This window comes from Corvus cornix, chromosome 4 (assembly GCF_000738735.6).
Source record: "Corvus cornix cornix isolate S_Up_H32 chromosome 4, ASM73873v5, whole genome shotgun sequence".
Classification (NCBI taxonomy): Eukaryota; Metazoa; Chordata; class Aves; order Passeriformes; family Corvidae; genus Corvus; species Corvus cornix.
Window position 1 is genome coordinate 19,956,006 of NC_046334.1, and position 22,879 is coordinate 19,978,884.

The following is a 22,879-nucleotide window of genomic DNA, read 5'->3' on the forward strand; positions in this document are numbered from 1 at the left end:
GAAGGGTTTCTGTCTGTATCTTCTGATGAGTTGTTTCTCCCTGGGGTAAGAGCTGCTCTTAGCATTGGTTCACCATGGCTGATTAAAAGCTTTCTGTCTGTTTAATTTCCATGGCTTGCCAGCACTGAGTTTGCAGTGCTTGGTGAGAATCTGCTTTTGAATGGTTTTTTTTATTTAAAGATGATGATATGTGCTCGAGCTGTGCAGAAGTATTGAGCAGTCCTGCGTGCATTTAAAAATCTATTGAAGAATATGGGGCAAGTGTCAAGCTCTTCCTGAAACCCACAGAGTTTTTCAGTTTTCTCAGGAAATTTGTCACAAATAATCTTTCTGAAAATTAGTTCTACTTTCTCAAAGAAGCAGTTGATTATACCCCTTGCCAGACTGTTTCAGTACATAAACAATGTAAGTAGGTGAAAGGCAGGTTAGCCTCTCTGCAGTGATTATCATGATTGCTTTTTAGCTTGCTGCTTAAAAAAACCAAAATGCTTTACAGGCTCTTATTTTATTGAAATGGTATTTTTTTAAACACAGATATTTTCAGTATCTGAAGCTAATCTGGTACTTACTTGCATTGCAGTAGAGCCAGCACCAAGGCGTTCAGACTTGGTTCTTTTTCCCTTTTACTTTCAGAAGTTGATACCAGGATATGGTTTTTAAAACCTTAACATAGTATTTGATAGTAAAAAGGCTTTGAAAGCAGCCAAGGAGATACTTCTAAAGCATATTTATATATTTATTGTTTAAATGAGAGTATAGTTGCAAATTGCAATTGATTATTCAAACATTTTGGAAACACAACTGCAAAATGCTGGTACTCTTGATAAAAGATGCATGGATAGCAATTTATTGCTGGTTTCTTAGGAAAAATAATCTCCTGATGGGAGTTCATTAAGAAATAGTTTCCCTTTTGCATTTAAGCACTGATTTATGGCTGCTTAAGCATTATTTGATGATCTTACTGTATATTATTTTTTCCCAATTCCTAATGTGAGTTCAAGGATTTATTTTCTGGAATTCTCTCTTACTCTTCTGCATATTTCTGAGGATGAAGTAACCTAATATAAAATGAACATGCAAAGAAAAAAAAAGAGGGGCAAGTAATATGCAAATCTATATTTGTAATATGGTAAACTCTTGTGCAGTCATATGGAAGATGAAGTTTGAAGATTTTATTTGTGGAAACTTAGGTGTCAATCTTAAGGTTTTATAATGACTCACAAGCATAAGTGTTTACTTTAAAAAGCAGAACTGACTCCACAAGGCTTTTTGAGATGTACTGCTTTTTTACTTTTGAGTCTTTGTCCTTTGTGTCTATAACCATCTCTAAAAAATGGAGCTTGAGATATAGATTCATACATAATGGGCTTTATATGCTACTGCTGAAGAATTGTAATAGAATAGTTAGTCTTTGTTAGCCTTGTCATCCTGTTACATTCTAGGATAGAGCTGATAAACCTCAAATGACTTCTACCTGACCAATTTTTATTACACTTTTAGAAGGCTCTGCCTTGGCTTAAAATATGTGATATGCCATTTCTCTTCAGGAAACCATGTTCTTTAGCTTCTTCACTTTCTTTTAGAAAGTGTGTATGCATGAGATGATAATTCTATACAGTGTTCCCCTTCTGTGAGCTTGTTATATGCATTTTCATTTTTTAATCCAAGGTTTCATGAATTTCATGTAATGCAGGATGGCTTATTGCAGACTGCAAACATAACAATGTGACCTTTTAGAGTGATGTTTTTATTTATATACCCTGCATAGCTAGGAGAGGAGATGTCCCTTCTACCTTATATGAAGTAATATTGAGGGATTTTTTAAAATGTAATTAAAGTGAAATATGATAAGTCATGCATCTTCAAGCTTGAGTTACAGTCATCTTCCCCATTTTCTGTGTATATTCAGAAGGAGAGAGATAAGATGAGCAGAAATAGAAAGTGAAAGCTTCTGAGGACAGGTAATTATTCCAGTGGAATAGCTTCATGTAGCAAACAGGTCAAGAAGTTACCCAGGCACCAAACTTGTGTCTGCTACTGGGGCTCAGATCAGAAGCACAGAAGTGTCTGCATATGTGTGTTTTATTTGTTTGTTCTGAGATAACCAAAGAGCAAGGCTGAAACTTCAGCCAGAATATATCTGGCTTCTGTAAGCATAGCTGATGACAAAGGTGTGCTTTCAAACCTGGCTCTTTCCTGAGTTGAGGGAAGCAGAGAAGTATTGAATGGAAGTCCTATGGGATATACAGCCCTGAATCTTCTACAGGAGATAGATGTGTGAACTCCCTTACTTATGAAACACAGTGGAACGTGTTTTGTAGTGGGATAAAGAATAATAATAAATCAATAAGGAATGGTCCTGATATTTCCTCTTGTATTCTAGGACGTTGTTAAAGAACTTGTAAAAAGTGCTCAAGATGTCTGCTCAGTTTTGTGCCTTCTCAGGAGTTTAAACCATGTCCCATGAAAATGTCCCAGCCACCATTGCAGCATCCTGGTACTTTGAGTTACTTCCCGGACAGTAGAACAGCTTTACCAGTGCTATAAATATATCTGCTGCAAAGTTTATTGATACAAAGCCCATGAAAGTGAAGGAGGGATGGGAAGAGAAATGTGGGTAGGGTAATGTCTGATTTAAATTTTACCTTGTTTCAAGGAATCTTTTTTTGGCGTTCTATTTCTAAGACCAAAGAGCAAAGTTATGTTATCTGTATGTGGGGGGAAAAAAAAGGAAAAAAAAAAAGAGAAAAGTGGAAATGCTTATGTATGAGTGGTAAGATGCTTTGAAAGGCTTATTTTTCTTCAACCTGTAAAAGGAACTATCAGGAGATGTTTTACTGGGATGACTAGAGGCTGAAAGGGTCATACTGAAAGAAAATCCTCTAAGATCCCAGAATCAGGGAAATACCTCTTGGTTGCCCTGTCAAGCTGATGAAAAATACTTTTCCTTTGTAGAATATTAACTGGTTTTGAGGCTTGAATTTTTTTCCCCTCAAGCAGCAGGAAGTTGAATTTTGTTCATGAAAATGTGGACTGCTACCTACAATTTGATTTTAGAGCTGCATATCTGAATACAGACTCACATTTTGTCTGGAACAGAGGATAAGGAAGAGGAGATCTGGATGCGAACACTTGTTGTGGTCCCATTTCTTCAACTAATATTACCCTTTTTAAAGGGCCAGTTAAGTACACGTGCTCTGTTGTTATGCAACATGTACGTAATTCTCAAATCCTGGGTAGTATAGTTTTCCTTTTTCTCAGAAATTTTATCTTATTTTGGCTGCACTTTGTTATAAAGAGTAAATTATTGTACAGTGATGATCTAGCATGGAAAATCATGACCTCAGTAAAGTTGTACTTGCTTTTAAAAATGAGGGATTAGGAGTCGTGCCTGCAGCTGAGATCTAATACAGAATATTTAGATATCCTCTTCTTGCTTGGAAAGAGGCCAATGAGAGATGTAAAAAAAATCTTCTAAGAAACAAGTTGTGTTTGGCACAGTTGGCTGGGGAATCCCTGTATGAGTGCTTAATTGTACAGGGTTTTTGCTAACCTCTGGTTAGGAATTTGAATACTGGGAGTTATGGGTGCAAAAGCATTTATATTAGGTAGAATTCTGGTGTAGTCTTTTGGAGTAATTTGACAAAGTAATTACACATTCTCCCAGATAAAATGTGCCACAATATACTCAAGGTATTCTGTATTAATTGGTAATAATACAGTAATAACTAATTAAAATGGTCCTACGATAATTAAGTGATACGATAATAGTGAGATTCAAAACCTGTAGACAAATTTTAAAGCTTTGTCTGTGATGTGACAGGCCTGTAGGCAAAGTCAATGTGAGCTAAGTTTCCTCTTCTTTTCCCAAACCATGAAAGGACTTGGTTAAGGCAGAAGTGGCTGGAAAATGGAACTAAATTTATCTACTGGAGTACTTAAATGTAGAGGAGAGCAGAATTTAGATTCTAGGCTTGAATGTAACATGTCCTTCTGCTTTGTAAAATAATTTCCTAATTTCCTTTAATGTTCATATTGAAGTGACTACTGGGATTGTTTTCTCAAAGTTGCAGTAGTAGATCATAAGAAATGTTTTTTCTTCAGCTAGTGAGCTGGGAGAATTGCTGATACTAAAAGTGATTACAGGAATAGTAGGAAGGTTATTCTTCTTTCCTGGGTTTCCCTGTTTATTTATTACTTGGAGGCTTATCACATGTGACAGAAAATAAAATGCACATTGTTTACAGGTACTGTTCTGCTGACTAGAGGAAAACAAAACCTTGATCTTGGTTCTCAGAAAGTTAGTAGCTGGCATTATTTCAGATTATCTTCATGTTTTGTTAAAGAGAAAAGCTATTTTTTATTATAGTGGAAGTTTTCTTGTTCTCTTTTTCCCACTTTTGTAAATAAACAACAAAATTTTCTCAAAATTATCTGTTACCTACAACTGGCTGCTGTCAAAACACTTCTCTCTCACTTTGGCTGGCTTCTCACAAACTTAAATGGATCAGTAGAGATCATGCAGCAATAAGAACAGGATTTATACCTCCATAAGTATAACTTCTGGAGGTTTTTTTATTTGTGCTCAGGTCTCTAAATTGCAAGTTTAAATTTGAATATGCTTAATGACACAGTTTTTCTTGGTTGGTTCTTTGTTTTATTTTGGGTTTTTTTAAATAGATATAATTTCATTTTTATTTTCTTTTTCTACTTGCCAGCTTGCGTTTTTTTCCTGATTTAAATGAGGTCTTAAAATGTAAAAGAAAGTCTTTGCCTAAGTTACTCGACTTCGAGTCTGTTCAAGTTAGAATGATTTTGAAGGTATTAAACACATTTTTGTCACCTTCAGTTTAGAGCCACTTCAGTTAAAAAAACCAATAAAAATCCAAACCAAGAACACAAACCAAAACTTACAACCTCTCTTCCTAAAAATCTCCAACCAAAAAAAAAGCAAACTAAGTCTCTTTTCTAATGAAATTTTCAGATAAAGTGGGAGCTATAATAATAACATACTTACTGTTATTTTAATATCAGTGTTCCAAGATTGTGTTAAGTGATAGAAATAAAGATAGGTACTTTGAATAATCAGGTTTTTATTAGATTCTTCTAATTTTGACAGGCAACTAATTATGGAGTGTCTGAACAAGTCACTCCACATCTGTTTAATATTCCTTAATCTCTAAAATGGGAAAGTAATTATTCACTTGCATATGGCTTTTTATAAGTTGTTCTTGACAGATGATAACTTAAACCAAACATATAGTTCTACGTCTCATTAAAAAAATCCAAAGCCAGGGCTAGTTTCTCAAAAGTATTTGTGATCTTAGGGAGATTAAACTTTATTCCAAATGTGGATCTGGAGGTTAACATTAAAGAAGCCACTGGAAGAAACACCTGTTCTTCATTCTTCAGAGTTTCTGTCTTAAAATCAGAAATTCTGTGTTGATTAAAAAAAAATGTTCAGACATTTATTGTACCCTAGAAACTGCTCTTTTGAAGAACTTGGGCTTTTAATTGACTTACAGTGAAGTTTGGGAAATGCGAATTTGCAGGCATTTCATATGATAGTGTTATCATTTTCAAAGAGCTTTGTATTTCTGAAGAACAGTAGGGTTATTAGAACAAAGGGTGAAGTTAAATTGCAGCAGAGAGTTGAAGAAATTTAAAGCAGGACTTTTTGGTCATGTTCTAATGTGTCTCATGTAGGATGACATTAACTTTTTCTTACTCTCCACTTCTTATTTTGCCTGTTCCAAAATGGAAACTGCATTACAATAATTTATTGGGTGAAATTTTTGAGATAAAAATTTTGTCACTTGTCTGAGAGATATTTTCTGAGAATCTATTTTTTATACACACATGTAAATGATGAATTGAGAAAGTAGAAAATATTCTATCAAACTTGTATAAGAAATACAAAGATGATAGGCATCACCTTCTATGGAAAGTGACAAAGAATTTAAGTATTCAACATCCTGGATCATGAAGGCACTTTGAGCCCATAGTCCTGAATATTTTCAAAGAAAATTTCTGAGCCACGTGTTGTCCTTTTGCCAAAATGATAAAATTAAAAAATTATAATTAAGTGGAATAACACTAGCTCGGCAAAATCTGTACTGAGAAGCAAATAAGAATCCTGTTTGTAGAAAGAGGGTAATTTGTACTATTTATTGGAAAGTGGCTATTTCTTGGGGCAATTTTGGATGTGATTTTTTTGTGTTGAAACTGGAAATGGATTGATTCCAGATTTGTTACTCTCTGTGAAATAAGAGTGAAAGAAGTTACATATGTTAATTTTCAACTGGGATATAAATTGCTCTCTACAAGGTAGTCCTGTCCTGTCTTGCAAGAAAATGGACTAATTTGTTTGGTTGCTCTCATTTCCATTCAAATTCCATGTCTATGTGTAAATTTGCTGAATGTCTTTCTTCCAGCAGAATAGAAGAGCTGTTTAAGAGAGAGATTATTTTCAGAGTCTGCTTTTGCATATTCAGTCAGGCTCATAAAACAGCTTCTCATTCCTGCTTTCTTCCCTGTGTTATTTAATTCTTAGCCATGGCATTCATATCACTACACATTGTATCAGATAGATTTTAAAAAGCTATATATTTAAAGGTTACTTGTCTGTACTTCTCTGTTGTACTCAGACAAGCTGTGCGTGCTCCATCATTGGATCTAGTGAAAAGTGTCCCTCCCCATGGTCTTTAAAGGTCCCTTCCAACCCAAACCATTCTGTGGGTCTGTGGCATGATGACTCAGCACCTCTGTCTTATTTTTTTAGAGGGAAGAGGAGGCTGAGTTTGTACACCGTGTGGTAATCAAGAAATAATCCCTTATCCCTGGAACACCCTCCCAGTGGCAATATTCAGTGTCAACACCTGTATTTCAGTTTTGTAAGCCAGGCTTCTGTACTCCTTGAAATGATTAAATTGTTAGTAGCAAAAGGCTTGTGAAATTTCCAAGTGAAATAGGAAGGAAAAACCAGAAAAGTGCCCCACCCCCCAGAAAAACCTCACGCTCTAATCTTTGCACTTTCACATCTGTGTGTGTGTACGCAGACATATGTTTGTGTATTAACAAAATCTCCAGGAGATTTGGAACCTCATTCTCCACTAAGTTCAGCTGCTACAGGAGTGAGGTGCTACGGCTGCCTCATGTCATAAAGAAATGGTTTGGCAGCAGACTTCTCTTCATCTCTACCTAGCAGTCTGCATCATTTGACTAATTAAAGCATTAGTTTGTCTTTCAAAAATTACAAAGCAGAATTGTACACAAAGGCAGAACAACAAGTATGAGAGTGGAAGACGGTAGGCAACGACAAAAGCTTAACAACTGTTTAGGAGTTGTTTTTTAGGATACAGTCATCCTTGTTGACGCTTTTTGAAGTGTTCTTTCATTAACAGGTAGGGGCTAATAAAATTGATGAAATAGAACATAGAATCAGTGTTTGCTGCGGTTTTAAACCAGCATTTAAGCAAGCTCTGAAAATACATCATAAGGTTGTTTTTTAATATCCTTTTCAAGAATGTGGATACCATACAGTAAATTTATGATAATCACATTAGCTTTCTGTATGGGATGTTAATAATATGGCAAGTATATCTACCAAACCAGATGCTTTTCACAGCTAGACCCTAACTTGATAGTTATGGATATGTTAGAAAACATGAAAAGCTTCTCATTATTATCAGCTCATTTGTTGCATAATGAATGTGAAGATATTATCACTGTAGTTAATCACCACATCAAGTTTATAGTGGAACAGTGCACAGAAGATATCTTAACACTTACGCTGTGAAAGGTACATTGTGTATAAAATGTATTGTTTATATGATGATAATATTGTGCCCTGCTGCGTTTACAAAAGTAGTTAGTGGTCTCCAATGGCACAACAGGTGCTTGTGCAGCACTTTTCAGTCTGCAGGAACGAATACTTCGTGGCTCTGCAATTTGTGCGATCAATTAGTTGGCTCTTAAAAAGAAAAACAAGGTGTATGTCAATTGTTATTTCTTTGATATAGTAGTTTTTACACCCCTTTTCTACTTGAGGACTCCTTAAGTCAATGAGAATGTCAAGCAATTGGGAAGGGACTTTATTACTTAGCTAGAGATTTTCCAGAGTCGCCTTTTAAGATGCCATTGATTATATGTTGCATAGAAAAAAAAGCATCAAAATTGATGGCACATGATATGGTTTTTGGGACTGGCCTGTGCAGGGCCAGGAGTTGAACTTTGATAATCCTTGTGGGTCCCTTCCAATTCATGACATCCTACAAAATGCATTTCTTGGTAGGACTACAATGTTTTGCCTTCCTCTCCCTCTGTATTCCTCCTTCTTGTACTTGGTAGCCAACAATAACACATCAGCAAAAGGGACTGGCAAATGACAGCTGTTTTTTAAATGAGATTAACAAGACTCAGCAGATGATTTTGACAAACTGTACCATTTGCTACATTAAATATAAGTGTAAAATGATGGTTTAGAACTTGAGAACAATTAGAAATATCTGTCAGGATGAGCTTAAAATAATTCAATGGTGATTGGAAGGAGTTTGTGCTTCTGCATATGTGCCTGACAGACAGTGTAAATAAGGAGGATAAGATCTTAGAATCTGTTCTTTCCAAATGTGAACATAATTCCCAATGACACTGATGTGTATCCACAATGTTCTTGTAGAATTAAACAGAAGAAAAAATTCCATATGCATTCTGGTCTTGCAAACTGTCAGAACAGTAATTTTCAAAAATTCTTGAGCTCCAGAGAACTCTAGCACCTATTGTGTGCAAATGAACTGACTCCAGACTGCTTCCAATCATATTAAAATTAAATTAAGGCAGTGCAAAGACAATTGATTCCATATCTTCAGGCTTGTGTTTCATCTTACCTAGAAATTCTCTATCACCTTATAATTTATAGGTTTGACATACAACACCTGAAGCACTGGCTCCCACTGCATGTAAATCTGTTCAGAAAAGCTTAAAAAGTGAAGTCTTTATTTAATTTGTCAACCTGTCAAGCCACCATACTTCCAAAGTTTGATTGGGATACTCTAGAGATAACAAAAAGGACAAGGTGTAATACAATGGGATACCCTCCTGAAGTCAAATAATTTAAAACAAGTATCAGTTTTCAAAGCCAAGCGGAACTGCATCGGTTGTTTTACTGTGAGATTGGGACATGGAAAAACAACCATGTTTTGGCAGAAGAATGGAGAGACATTTCTGTATTTAGGTGATAGCTGCACTTTTCTGACTGTCTTTTAAACAGACTTTGCCTCTAGCAATTTGCAGGATTGAAACACCTGTAAAATTCCTCATTTGCCTCTGTTTCAAATATTTCAAGTTAGAAAATGAAAACAATAAAGGGAAGGAGTTGCTTTATCACTTCCATGATATTCCAGTCATATAGCTGTTCTGAAAATGGGTTAAGTGCTTATAAAAGGAACAAAAATGGACTGTGATTTGGGTAATGGTTCAGGTAAGTGGTGCCATACAAAGTTGGAAGCACTGTATGAAGCTCAGCAGTCTTGTTTCCAGATGTAACTTGAGAGAGACTATTCATATACCTAAGTTTAGGTTTGTGCATTCAAAAAGCATTTGCTAAACTTGGGTGGGAACAGGGAAAACTTTCATTCTCCATTCCACGTCATTAAATGTCTGATTTAATTGTTATGTCCAGCTAAAAAGTTAGCTTCTCTAATTAATACCAGTAATGTACAATTTGTGTACATACGCCAGACTGCAGAACTAGATTTGTAGGGAGGACAAGATTTGTAGGGAGGGTGGCTTCCCTAGAAAATAACATGGGGAGTTTTGTTTTGGGGTGGGTTTTTTTCCACATATTCTGGTTATATGTGGACCTTGTATTTAATAATTTTGCTGTTTGTTGGGGGGTTTTTTCATTCCATTAAAAATGGATGCAGTTGTTATTTAAGGAATGCGTTCTGGAGATAGCAGCAATTTGTACACAGGCATATGTAATGTATGGTCACTCAGTGCTACTGATGTCAGGGAAATGGGCATTGCTCATGGTCCGGAAAAATATCCGCTCCTCTCTATCAGAAGCAAACCTTTACAGAAGTCCATTAAAAAGATGACAGTAGGCCTGATGCTTCTGTTATTTGATCAGTCTTGCATCAGTGGTAATCAAGAAACTGAAGGGAAGTATTTCTGATCTCATCTGTGCTGCTAAAGTTATAGGTAGAACTTTTATACATTAGTGTGGCAAGTACATTCTCTTAAGCTGATTGTTTTAATTTTTTTTACGTGTCTGATGATAAATAGTAGAAGATATGTGCTAAGGTAGTGCTCAATGTCTTTACTGTGCTCGTTGAAATAAGAGATATATAAAGTAGAAACGCAAATCTTATCTTTAGAGTTTGGTGGACATGGAGACATTACATTCTCTGCAGAAGATGGTGCAGGTGCTCCTCAGCCTATCTTGCTGTCTCTTTTAACGTCATCATGGGAGCTGTGAAAGTCTTGAAAAATTAAAATGAACAAACAAGTAGTGTTTTCAAAAATTTCAGCTTGACCTAGATGCACTCTGGTGCTGAGATCCCTGTGGTGCAGAGTAGGGAGGCTCTGGGGAGCAAACACACGAGGCTGACGATTCCAGATGCGCAGGATTGACTGTGCCCTAAGCTAAAGCCCCACGCTGGCCCCAGGTGAGCCAGCCGTGCTCCCCACACGCTGGGGAGCTCAGTGGCCAAGCCCTGTACCGTGGCTGGCATCTGCAGCCTGATGTGCGAGGTGGCTCAGGACATATCTGCTGGGAACTCCCTCCTGATACAGGAAGCAGAGGAGTTCAACTGCCTTTATGCTGCAATGACAAAATTAAGCTTACAGTACTGTTTCTATTGGGTTTCTAAAACAGCTTAAAAGACAAAGACAAAGGACGCTGTTTTCCCTTCATTGGCAAAATCAGATGTGATTGCACGTACTCAGCTGCCTATCAGTCAACAGAGAAACTTAACAGCAGCTCTAAATGTGTCACAATGAAATTTAGGGTCCAATTGTATGAGGGCATGCTGAATACCATGGTAATGGGAGCTGCATGCACAAGGCCAAGTCTCTGTATGTGACTTCCTAAATTCCTGCTAAATTACTGCAGCCCCTCTCTAAAACTCCTGCAGTCCCTCTCTTTGTTGACAATAATGCCATTATAATTGGCCTACTAAAGCTGTATGGATATATTCAGTAAATCAGATATGATAGTATGCGATACAGCCAGGCATTTGCCACTGTAGTTAAAAATGAATGAGTTTGATACACATTTTCCCAACCAGACCTTCACGTGGCCTAGAAATAACATGAGATTTGATTGCACAATGTATCTGAGGTTCTCAAATACCAGTCTTACTGAGGCCTCCAGAAATTAGTGTCTCATATCCTTATTTCATATTGTGGAGCCGGACCTGTGGCAAGGAGCTCATAGATCTGAAGGACATTTCAGATGAGATCTGCCATGAATAGTCAAAACTCCCAGCTTCCTGTTTTGAGCATTAACAGCATGGCCATCCTTCTCCCAGCAGCAGTGTTAAGTTTCTCATTCAGAATAATAATTCAATTGCAGCAGTTGAGAAAATACAGTGGAATTGGATTCAGACACTGGAAAATGTTGGCAATACCAGTGGCTCAGAGAACTGTCACAGAATCAGGAGCTGCTGAGAACATGAGAGAGTTGCTCAAAAAGTTCCTATGTATACACTTTCCCGTTTGCTTCCTTTTCTCTCCAAACATTCCTGGAATGAGCTGGTAAATTATTGGGCAAAGCATATATGGTTTTTATTGGTGAGGGGTGTGTGTGCAATGTTAGGAGGTGAAAATCAAACACGTGCCGAAATTGAACTGTGACCTCAATTCACAATGGTATTTAATCCATGTGCTCTTCCTCCTCTTTGAAATAAGGTACTTTATTTTCTGAGGGTAGTATGGGGCACTGAGGTCCAGAAATGTCACACTTCCATATGTAATAAAATTATAATACGTGAGAACATTGCAAGCAGCGGTCTTTGTCCTTTCTTAGTTGATAGAAAGACAAGCAGTGGTTTAAATCTCTTCCTGCTTTGCACTTGCCATCATGATGCATTTCTCTCACACTTTTGTTTTCTGGACTGATTCCACAAGACTGCTCAAATCGCTCTAGAAATAGCTGATAATACTTAATTTGGATTATATTTTTTTTGTGTGTATGGGTCAGTGGGACAAGGGATCATTGAAAAACCATTCCAATGATGTTATCAGTATCTGAACTTACTGAGCATTCGTCTAATTTTGTCTATATTAACTTAAAATGACAGATTTCTGGTGGCATGGCTGAATGCAAAGAATTCTCTGCTAAACCACATGACGTTATTGATGTGCTGAGGGTTTTTAAAAAGCCAGAAGAGAATTATGTTTGTGCTGTCCTCATCCAGATTCTGAGATAAAGCTGAAAGTAATGACATGCTAATAAAACAGGAGGGGGAAGCTGGTGCAGAGTAGTTGCTGTGTCAGCATGTCGGCTCTTGATGCAATCGTGGGAATGCTCCTTGAGCATAGTTAGAAATGACATGTTTAGTGTGAGGCCACTTCTAGCTGAGATGAGCAGTGGGGGTGGAAGAAAAATGAACAGCATTACTTTTGTATAATTTTGAAGACTTTCTCCCTTTGTAAATAGTGTTGCATCATTTTTCTAGTGTGTCTTACAGTATCTATAGAAATAATCTGCTTTTCCTCCTCAGCTGTTATTACTTTCTGTAACAATTTTTCTTATGGCCAAAAGGGTTCATTCTAGACATGTGCTCCAAGTAAGTACTGTGGTCATCCCAGTTCTCTCATTTCCAGCTCTACATGAAGAAATGAGAGAGCATACAGGTCTCACTATGGAAGTAATTTTAAAGTCTGATAACTTTTACTTGTTCATTTGGGTTTTTTGACTTGGTTGAATGACTGTATTTGAAAGAATACACAGAAAATCTTCAGACTTCAGGCCTTGGCAAGAGCAAATCATACCTTATACATAAGGTTTAAGTTAACCCCTAGGTAAAAGTTAAAGGAGCTAGATGTAAAAATTTTGATATACCTGTTTCACATTAGAAAGATCAATCCTGTTTACTAGAGGATAATTTCTGAAATTACAGTGAAAGGGAAATATTCCAGCAATGTTAACACAATGTGAACAATCCCTTCCATCTTTTCACTGAAATAGATTTTCTTTTAGAAAACAAGCAAAAATAATATCCCTTCCATCTATCTCTGTAATACAGAGACATATATAGACTCATGAAATACAGCTGAAAGAGGGACATAAAATTATATATATGGGAATAGTAACAATTTAAAAGTTATTCAGGGGTTTTGTGGCTTGGCTTTCTTTTGTTTTTTCGTTTTCAATTTTATATAACAACTGAAACTAAATTTTGAGAATCGATTATGTAATAAAATTTCTCTTATCGCTGTTTGAAATTGTAATGCATGTGCTGCTGTGCACTGCCATCTCCTGAAAGGAACAGTGCAATCTTTATTATATCTTAAAACAGTTTTTGCGTAGAGAAGTTAGATACTCTAATGAATGAGGCCTGAGTTTCTGAAGGAAAACAATCTAATTCCTGCTTGGATGCTTAGACAGGAACTATGTTTAGAACTAATTTTTGCAATTCACCTGTATGTGTTTTCCTGTGGAGATACTCCTACACTAGAATGTGTGTGATGTCATTTCTGTGAGGTAGTTTCTTTAAAATGTCAGATACAATATTGGTTGCAGGAGAAATTTTGAAATTTGCATCTGAAACATGGAGCTATAAAAACATAAGCAGCGGTCAGAGCAAAAATGGAGGCATTGTACTCAAGTGAGAAAGAGCAGCATTTGTGAAAACAACATCGAGTTTGATCTAACCTAGTCCCTTACATTTCAGATGCTGATAGAGTTAGGATTTGTTTCAGGCTGAGAAACCGGAGAAAAAGCATAGGAGTTTATCAGGAATATCTGTGTGTGAAAGAAAGAGAAGATTGTCAAGAAGGTTTCTCTGTTGAGAAACCTTGATGGATTCACCAGCCCAGGATTATCTTGGCAGCAGCCAGTGAAAGGGCAAAGGTGCTGAAGGGGATTTTTATGATGACACATACAAGAGAAAACTAGTTACCTGGGACTTTGCTGTATCCTCTACTCAATAAATGACCTGAATTGTTTTGGGGACCAGGCCAGGCTTCAGATGACATTTCCCATCTGTTGAATAAGAAGCTGTACTCGGCAGTGTTGGCTGGAAGATCTTTGTTTTGCCGTGCTGTTCTGCAACACAGTTGACAGCTGTCCTGTGTGTGTGTATGAAATCCATGTATGTTCACTTCTTTACAGTGTAGCATTTATGACAGAATTACACTACAGGGATAGAATTTGACTAATTACTATAATTATTTTCCAATTCTTTTTTTCCCCCCTTAATTTTACCCTGGTTACTTAGTAGCCATCCTTCAAATGCTTGCAGGGCTATGTCATTATCACTAGTATAGGTGTAACCTCAAAATGAAGCCTTTGTGGGTTTGGTTTGAGTTTCATGAGGTTAGAAACATGTTTAGGCATGTCTTGGACACAGTTTTTTGTCCCCTTAAATGCTACATGTATCCACAAATAGCTGTCTTTGTGGAGAAAACAGGGTTTGTAACATCTTGCATACCAAGCATGTTCTCAGCCATGTGCAGCTTTGCTTTATGGAGCTAAATAAAACAAGGGAAAATGGAACAGGGGCAAGGGGAAAAATGAATGTTCTCAGCTGAGATTTGCACAGAGATGACAGGTGAATGAGGTGGAGAGGTAAAGAACAGCTGTTCCAGATGGTAGGAGCTTCAGGAGGGAAAATGCTGGAGTCAAAGCGGTCAGATTGTAGGAGGAGATGATGTTCATGAAGGATGAGTGGTGCTGGCAGGGAGATGAGTGTGGGAGGTCAGTGGGAAAAACACAGTAAACACTTTGTATGAAGTTTATTTATCTTAAAGTAGCCATTTCTTCTAAATGAATTGCAGTCAGTTCTTTCCAGCACTGATTGCAGGAGTTTACCTGGAGTCATCAATGATCACTATTTTCTGTTGTCATTGTCTGCCTCAACACATTCACTGCCTTAGCTGAGTTCTGTACTGACAGCAGACCCTCAAAAATAAATAAACACAGTTTTCAGAAGTCTGATTTTGAACCAGCCCTTCTGTCTCTTTAATCTACTGCCTGGAAATGAAAGCTTTTAAAGGTGCTTGAAAATCTAACAGCCTTGATTTTAAGGTTTTAAACAATCTAGCATTTGTCATAGGACTATAACAGTGTAGTTGGAGCTTATTTCTGGATAAATAGTTCATACAAAAAGAAAGCGTAAAATAATAGGAAATCAGTGATGTTAAAGGTGATCCTATGGTTTAAAGAAAAAAAGCTTAAAACCTCTGGATCAGTCTTGGAGTTCTTTTTCAGTACACGTGAAGAATTGGCTAAATGGGAGTTGGGTACTCTCACTCTGCCAGCTCCTCTTGAGTGTTTTGGTTCCCTGTTTACAATGTTCTGTGAAATGTTGTGAAGAAACAGACAGAACATTCACTTTCTATGAGTTTTTTAAAGGCAGAACTTATTTTAATTAACCATTTAAATTTAACTTACTGGCCTCAAGAGTCAGACAATTAGCTGGAACTGTTGTTTTGCAGATCCTATAGGTATTACACCTGAAATAATTTATATTGGCTGCTGACCTGTCTATTGATCATGGGTGACAATTCTATCTCATTTACCCAGTGCTGCTAACATTTTAGGCTTAGTCTCACATTGTTTGAACTTTATATTTTTTAATTGTCAGTAGACATGATGTTAAATGTATATTCTAGCTCACTGTAGTCATTCCATATATTAAATGGCACTTTTGGAAGAAACTCAATTTTCGTTTCATGGCCATGTTCTTATACAGATAATTTGCTTTGTGCCTAACTGGTTTTTCCCCAATATTTCTAGCTGGAATCAATGCTTCTCTTCAATTTATGTCTTAAATTATGTCAAAATGTAAAAATTGTGTATATTGTGAAGCAATTTCTGGGCTCTGTATAGAGAGAACTGCTCTTAAGGAGTGAGAAAGGGATGATGTTCTAGCAAAATATGTCTTAAGTGCTTATGATTAATACTTTGGGATACTGCAGGTGAAAGGTGAAATGTGATTTTTGTTCTTTTTTTTGTCTGCACAGGGGCGATTTTTGATGAATCTGCCAAAAAAGATGAGGAAGTTTTTCGAATGGCAGTTGCTGATCTCAACCAGAATGATGAAATCTTACAAACAGAGAAAATCACATGTTCAGTGACATTTGTGGATGGCAACAATCCTTTCCAGGCGGTTCAAGAAGGTAGGACAACTGAAGAGATTTCTTGCTGTTGTTTTTGCAGTGACATGTAAAATATTACCCTGATAGTTTCTTAGCTTTATGGGAATTCGTAATTTTTGTTGGCTCCTTTTTTTTGTAATATCAAATAGCACATTTAATTTTGGATTTAGCTGCTTTGGTTTGTGTTGGTCATAGTGACTTTTAGCTATAAAGTCACCTTTTATCCATTTTCTGTGTATAGGCTGTTGAAATGTGATAAAGAAGTCAGACACACTTTGCCTACATCGTTCTTCTTTTCCAGCCTGTTTTGAAGATACTGTCAAAATGATGACTACTTCTTGCTACTTTTTCATTTAATTTTGTGAAACTAATGGCAATTTGTTGGGAAACATAGGTTGTTGTGTGGGTAACTTTTTCAGCCTGCACGCCCGAAAAAGTTACATGTTTTAAAGGAAGGATGAGACGATAACCTGGTGACTTGAAAGTTGACTGTGTCCAACATGATTTTGTTCTTAGCCTGACCTTTGTGTCATTCCACAATTACTGGACAAGGGATGATGACACTACTTTGGGCTCCTGTAATAGTGGCAGGATGATAACAGAAAATAATATTTGAAATCCCTCTGAGCTGGATTAGTAAATCACTGGTGTGACTGAGGAGTTCTCTGGAAAAACAGCTCAAGAAGTCTTTAGAAATACGAATTCAAATTTGGGGTTTAAGCATTTGTTATTTCTTTGCTGTTCTGGCACACTAACAGCTGCTTGAGATGCCAAAGTTATTTACTGAAGGTATATTACCAAATTTTTCTTAACAACAAAAGTAAATTTTGATGATTTTCTATATCATTATTGGCTCTGTATTGACATTGAGATTTAAGGGAAATACGCAAATAGTTTCTTCAATATTTGTGTAGTCAAAGGTTTGGCTTCAATTGGTTATTGACAAGGCAATGCTACTGAAAAAGCCTTTAGTGCTTATTTTGTTTTTTTACCAATGACATTCTTAATTTTTGACAATTTAGTAATTTAGTCAATTTTCTTCTGTTAAATTTTACCAGTAGATAGATCTATGTAACAAGAAGCATTGCAGTCTGTGCTTGATAGAACTGAAGCAGAAAAAGAAGTGATTTTGAAAGTATTCCGGTTAGAATCAATTCCATCTCTTTCCATCTGGAAAGGCTGACATAGAAACTGGAACTACTCGATACTTTTAGAATTCAGAGGGGAAAATGAGTAAGTGAGCTCCATCTTTTAAAGATGCTTTCTACATTTTTTCTTTATTTTTTTTTAAATCCAGGATGGATGATATTAGCTGATGCTCTGTGGTTAGCATTAATTAACTCTGAAAATTAGCAATTAATTTCCTGTATCATTGTGGTTGAGTAGTTGCAAACTATTTAATGAAATTATGCTTCAAATACAGTATTTATTAGTGATTTAGAGAAACTGCAAGTGTCTAGTAAAGTAGAGCATTCCAAAAGAGTTAATGACCTAATATTTCAGTATTCAATTATTTATTTTATGCAAAAGTTGTGTTTGTCATTGTTGAAAGTATCTTGGTATAGTCAACATTTGAAATGTGAATGGATCAGATTTGACGTAAATTTCATTACCATCTGTTGGGGAGACGAAAGGTCTGTTGCAATATTGATGAGTTCACTATTTTCCAGTAAAAACTGTTTCTTGTGAATACATGGTCAAATGCAGCTACAGGCCTAGCAAATATATTCCCTATCTTTTAAGGGCCCTGTGTTTTGCTTGGAATAATCCAAGTGAAGAACAAAGGTTTGCATCTTTTGCATGTACATATCTGTGACATTTTGCTTGTTAAAATATTTTACCACAGTTAATGTGTTTTATTTGAACTGAATACAGGCAGAAGCTGCAGTGTAATATTTCAGGTACTTTGCACCAGTTTCTTGCCTTTCTCCTTTTCTCTGTATCTTTACATCACTCATCCTCTGCTCTTAATTATATTTCTAGAAACGTTAGTAGCACGGAAGGGGACCACTCTAACTTTTGTCACATATTATGTGGTTTATAACTTTGATAAATGCTTACCAAAATGCACTGTACTAAATACCAGAAAAAAAAAAAAGTTCATTTAAACATTCAGGACATTCCAGTCTTTTATTTGTAAAAGAATTACTAGAATGAGGCTAAATCTCATATTTTTCAATGTGTGACATTCAGTATTCTCAAACTTGTCTGTTTCATGCAAGCATGACCCTTTCCTTGGAATCCTAGCACTGAGCCTGAGGTCCATGGAATCTCCTATGAAGCAGAGCCTAATGTTAAAAAATATACAATTTATTTAATTTACTAATTGTTTGTTTTAATTGTTTTTATATAAACTGCTTGAAGTTTGCATTGTTTTAGGCCACAATATCTGGAATTCTTTAAGGTCTTGACTTTTTTTTTTATAGTATAAACTACAGAATAGCCTTTAAAAAACCCAACTTTTAATGCTTGGTAAAATCCTTATTTAAAGCATTAGGTCCATAATAACAGCTTAAAATTGGTCTAAAAATGGTCTAAATTTGTCTTTAAACTGCCCTTTTCGTCAATAAAGAAAGATAAAGAATTTGCCTAGGACTGTGAATTTCAAAAAGCCAAGAAGTCATGAGCAAAGACCTCATGAAACAAGACGTTAGGTACAGAGTTATTTTTCATAATGCAGTAATGGACAGCCTGCATTATTTCTTTTATTTCACTTTTAGTGAAATTGGCAAGTAACTCCCAAACAATGTAAACAGAAATACTCCGACACTTCCTAATGATTTTGGGATGTAAAGATAAATAATTTGAGAGGATTGCCAGCTGTGCAGTACTGTGTTGTTCTCTCTGAATGTGTTTTTCATAAACTATTACAGTGCCCTTAAATGTCTTCCATTTGTACCTTAGGGCATCTCATTAACAGCTCTGATTGGGGTGATGATACTGTAGCAGAGCTGAGTGGTTTTATCCTAGAAGACCTATGAATGACATGCCCCATAATATCACTGGAAGTGCCCTCAGGGACAATTTATAGGCATGTTCCAGTGCATAGAAATAGGAGGTGAAATTCTTGAAGTTAGGAAAGTTAGTCTTCCCTTCTGTTGGCCACAGAAAGGGCCAACAGCAAGTGTGGTGCATCCCACGCCCTTGTGGAAGCTGCAGCCCAGTCGCTAAGTCACAGTGATCCCTGTGGAAATGTCCAACATGGCAGGTTCTTTCCTCTTTTTCTTTCTTTCATCAATACAAAATACTGCACAATATTTATAGTTCTCTTCTGTGCAGTGTCTCAAAATATTTCCTTGCTTGTGTGGTTGAGAGAGGAACAATATTGTGATTGGCTTTTTTTATGCTGTGCCCATGTCAGGTACCACAAAGGAAAAGCAGAAACTGAAGTTTTCTTTGTACATAGACACAGAAGGAAGTTGGGATAGTCAGGTTTAGCATGGTGGCAAGTCAGTGATTTAGTACTATGAAACAAGGAATTATGAGCCAGATCCATAGTGGTGCTAAGAATGTGTTTTAGTATAATCTTTATTTCCTTTTCTGTGAGACTCCAATTTACAGCAGTATTTAAATAGGGATGGGACAGGACTTCAAAAGGTTTTGAGTTCTACGTACACTTAAACTGTAATTATTTTTTTATAAAAGACATGCTTCTCTATTTCTTTGCAATGGACTCTTTTTTTTCTTTCACTGGGAAATTTGGTTGAAATAAATACAACACTTATTTTCTCATTTGTCAGAAAATTACTCTGTTCTCTTATCTTTCTGTTAGTTTTATTATGCTTGTGCTTACTTCAATACGCTAATAATTAAAGTTTTAATTTAATGGTTCAGAGCCTGCTGTTTCCTCCAGTCCTTAATTTATCATTAGTAATATGACATACAGTAGCTGAAAGGTTGATATAAAATATGTGATGGCCTTTGTGTTTTTGTGGCAAGTGGGGGGAAGGGGTGGCTTTGGTAGCTTGGACCAAAGGTAATAGCTTGGCTCCTGCTGACACATGTCCTTGTGCAGCACAGTTTCCTCAGCCCTCATGCTGCCATTTCCACTTGCACACCGAGAGTTATGGAGCAAACTCTGCAGGAGTTTGCAGTGCTTGAGGCATCCACAGCATCTGGAAGGTAGTCAGAGCTCGGCCAAAGATGTGTGTCAACCTTGGAGATCCATTGGCAAATATTTGCTTTTCATTTAGTGCTGGTGGGTTTTTTTTAATCTTACTCCTTTCTCTTAACTTTTTTTTTTTTTCTTTTGACAATATCACATTTTACTTATCTTGAAAAATAATTCTACAGTAATCCAGTATTTTCTTCTATAGGTTACCTATAACACATGACAAATAGATTTGACTGATGTTGTTTGAAATTAGCTTTGCTGGACACATTTTCCTATTGCAATCAGAAATATGTGAGGCTTATTTTTCTTTTTTTTTCCTAACCCAACCTTTTTGTCATTCAGGCTAGCCACCAGAGTATGCTTACAGACACCAACTCAAGCCTTCGTAATGGCTTTTGAAAGCTTATTGTGATCAGTGAAGTAAATAAGGCAGTGAGTCATAACTAAATGGGATTCAGCTGTAGAGTAACAGAGGTTTGTAGGGCAGCAATATGTATGAAGGTCACATGCAGGATTTTATTCAAGCAAAGTTTTATGGTCAGAAATTACAACCTGATGGATACATCTGCTTTGGCCTTCGGGACTAGATGAGTGTAATAAGATTGTCCTTTCCCATTTCTCTGATCACCATAGAAATCTGTTTAAATCCACAGATTTCATGGCCTGCTAAACTTTCTTTCACTTTGTGTCACTTATTTCTTCAGATTTCTGAGCCTTCCTTGTGCTTTTTATTAACCAGTACATGTTCAGTTTGAGATTAAATCTTTACAGGGTTGAACTTCTTCACTGGCCCTCCATTTTATTTCCGATATGCTTTTTTATTTCCCAGTAAAATAGATTTTGATGCAAAAAGATATACTGAGGAGGAAAAAAAATCAAGCAGGATTTGAGCTATAAAAAGTCAAGGAAGAAAAGGAGGAGAAGCATTTCAATAATGATATAAAAGTCCTTTGTAAAATCAGAAACGGTTGGAAGTGTTTGTAATTGCAAAATTCTTGTATCACGAGCACTTCAGAAAATACGGTGGGAGATTGTTTGAATTACCTGTCCTCTGTGCTTTCTCATAATGTACCAGCAGTTGCAGCACTTGGCCCTGTTCTCAAAGTGCTGGGTGAGGAGCCTACTACTCTTACACAGCCTTTGTTCTCATTTTAGTCTTGCTAACCTCACAAAATCAATCAGATCTCCAATCTGCATAAATGTACCATGGGAGTCCAAGTGTTGACAGCTTAAGAAAAGAGATGTTGCTACACTGGTGATAACATCCTGACAGTTGGGAAGGCAGTGGTTGCATGGGAGAAGATCACAGAGAAGGGGGAGGAGTGAGCACTGATGGAACTAAAAAAGGGACATGTAATAGAGGCTTAGTTTAGGATGAGTAGGATGCACTTTTAACATATTTTCATCAACAATTTCAAAGCTTTTGTGACGTTTCTTTGCCCGGAAGTAATCTACTCAGAGCATACTGCAGGCTGTGAAAGGAGACCAGATTTATTCTCAGAAAGGCCTCAGAGTGGTACAGCAGATACAGTAATTGCAAGACTTCCATCACTTTCCAGCCTTTGGATTTTTGAGCCTCCAAGTTTTCTAGTTCCTAATTCTTTCTGTAACAATGTTTTCTTGATTGTAAGACAACTTCCATTATCTTTGTTTCCAGTTTGAAAGTAAAATCTGGCAGCTGTAAGCTGCACTAAACTTTCAGATACTTGAAAATTTAAAAAATTGTTTATATTCAGCTCTGAAAAAGTCCCCCAAATCCACATGAATTTAAATAGAAAAAAAGAAATTTTAAAAAAATCAGTCTACCAAGAATGGCTTTTTTTCAGGATAGCTTAAGCAATGTGAGAAATTAAGCTATAGATATTAAGGTGGTTGAACAGCCTTCTCTGCCATAGGCTTTCCAAACTGCTGAGCCAAAGAGGGGAGGAAAGGGGCTTACTCCAGTGCAAGCTAGGGCAAGATCCAGCCATCCTTTCTTTAGGTGCTGTTATCCACTTTGTCTCCCAGAGTACCTAAACCCCGCTGACTGTACACTTTATGAATGCCGCATGTCTTTGCTGCGGTTTAAGGAAAGAATACTAGTGTTTCTATGGAAACCACTTTTCTTCAGGTGACCAGGAGACCTGGTAACATCCCCCGTTACACTGCAATGCATTGCAGCATTCAAATGCAACGCTGTGACTGAAGGTGCTTATGTGGGGCCACACATCAAACCAAGGACTTTGGTGTTTCAGACTTTGCATTACCTACCACACTACTTTTCTGGGGTTCTTCTTCCCCCTCTCTGCTTTCTGATGACTTGAAAACAGCAGGACTGATTTTCCTAACGCTGATGCCATTTACCATTTTCAGTTGCCAAAGTTTGGCTCGACTTAATTTTTATGGCAGATTTTGACATTTTTATCAGAGCTTCCACTTTCAAATGACAGGCAGGAATTT

At 36.7% G+C, this 22,879-nt stretch overlaps 1 protein-coding gene across 2 annotated transcripts in view; it reads left to right on the forward strand.

Annotated features, from left to right (window-relative positions):
* GRID2 (glutamate ionotropic receptor delta type subunit 2) overlaps positions 1-22,879 on the forward strand; it is a 693,323-nt gene that overhangs the window by 126,328 nt on the left and 544,116 nt on the right. For both annotated transcript variants that reach the window (XR_005601815.1, XM_039551427.1), the window contains exon 2: positions 16,192-16,347. Coding sequence is in view for 1 of the 2 variants with exons in the window: in XM_039551427.1 (XP_039407361.1) it covers positions 16,192-16,347 (156 nt within the window). In the remaining variant the exon portion in view is untranslated. The remainder of the gene's footprint in view (positions 1-16,191; positions 16,348-22,879) is intronic.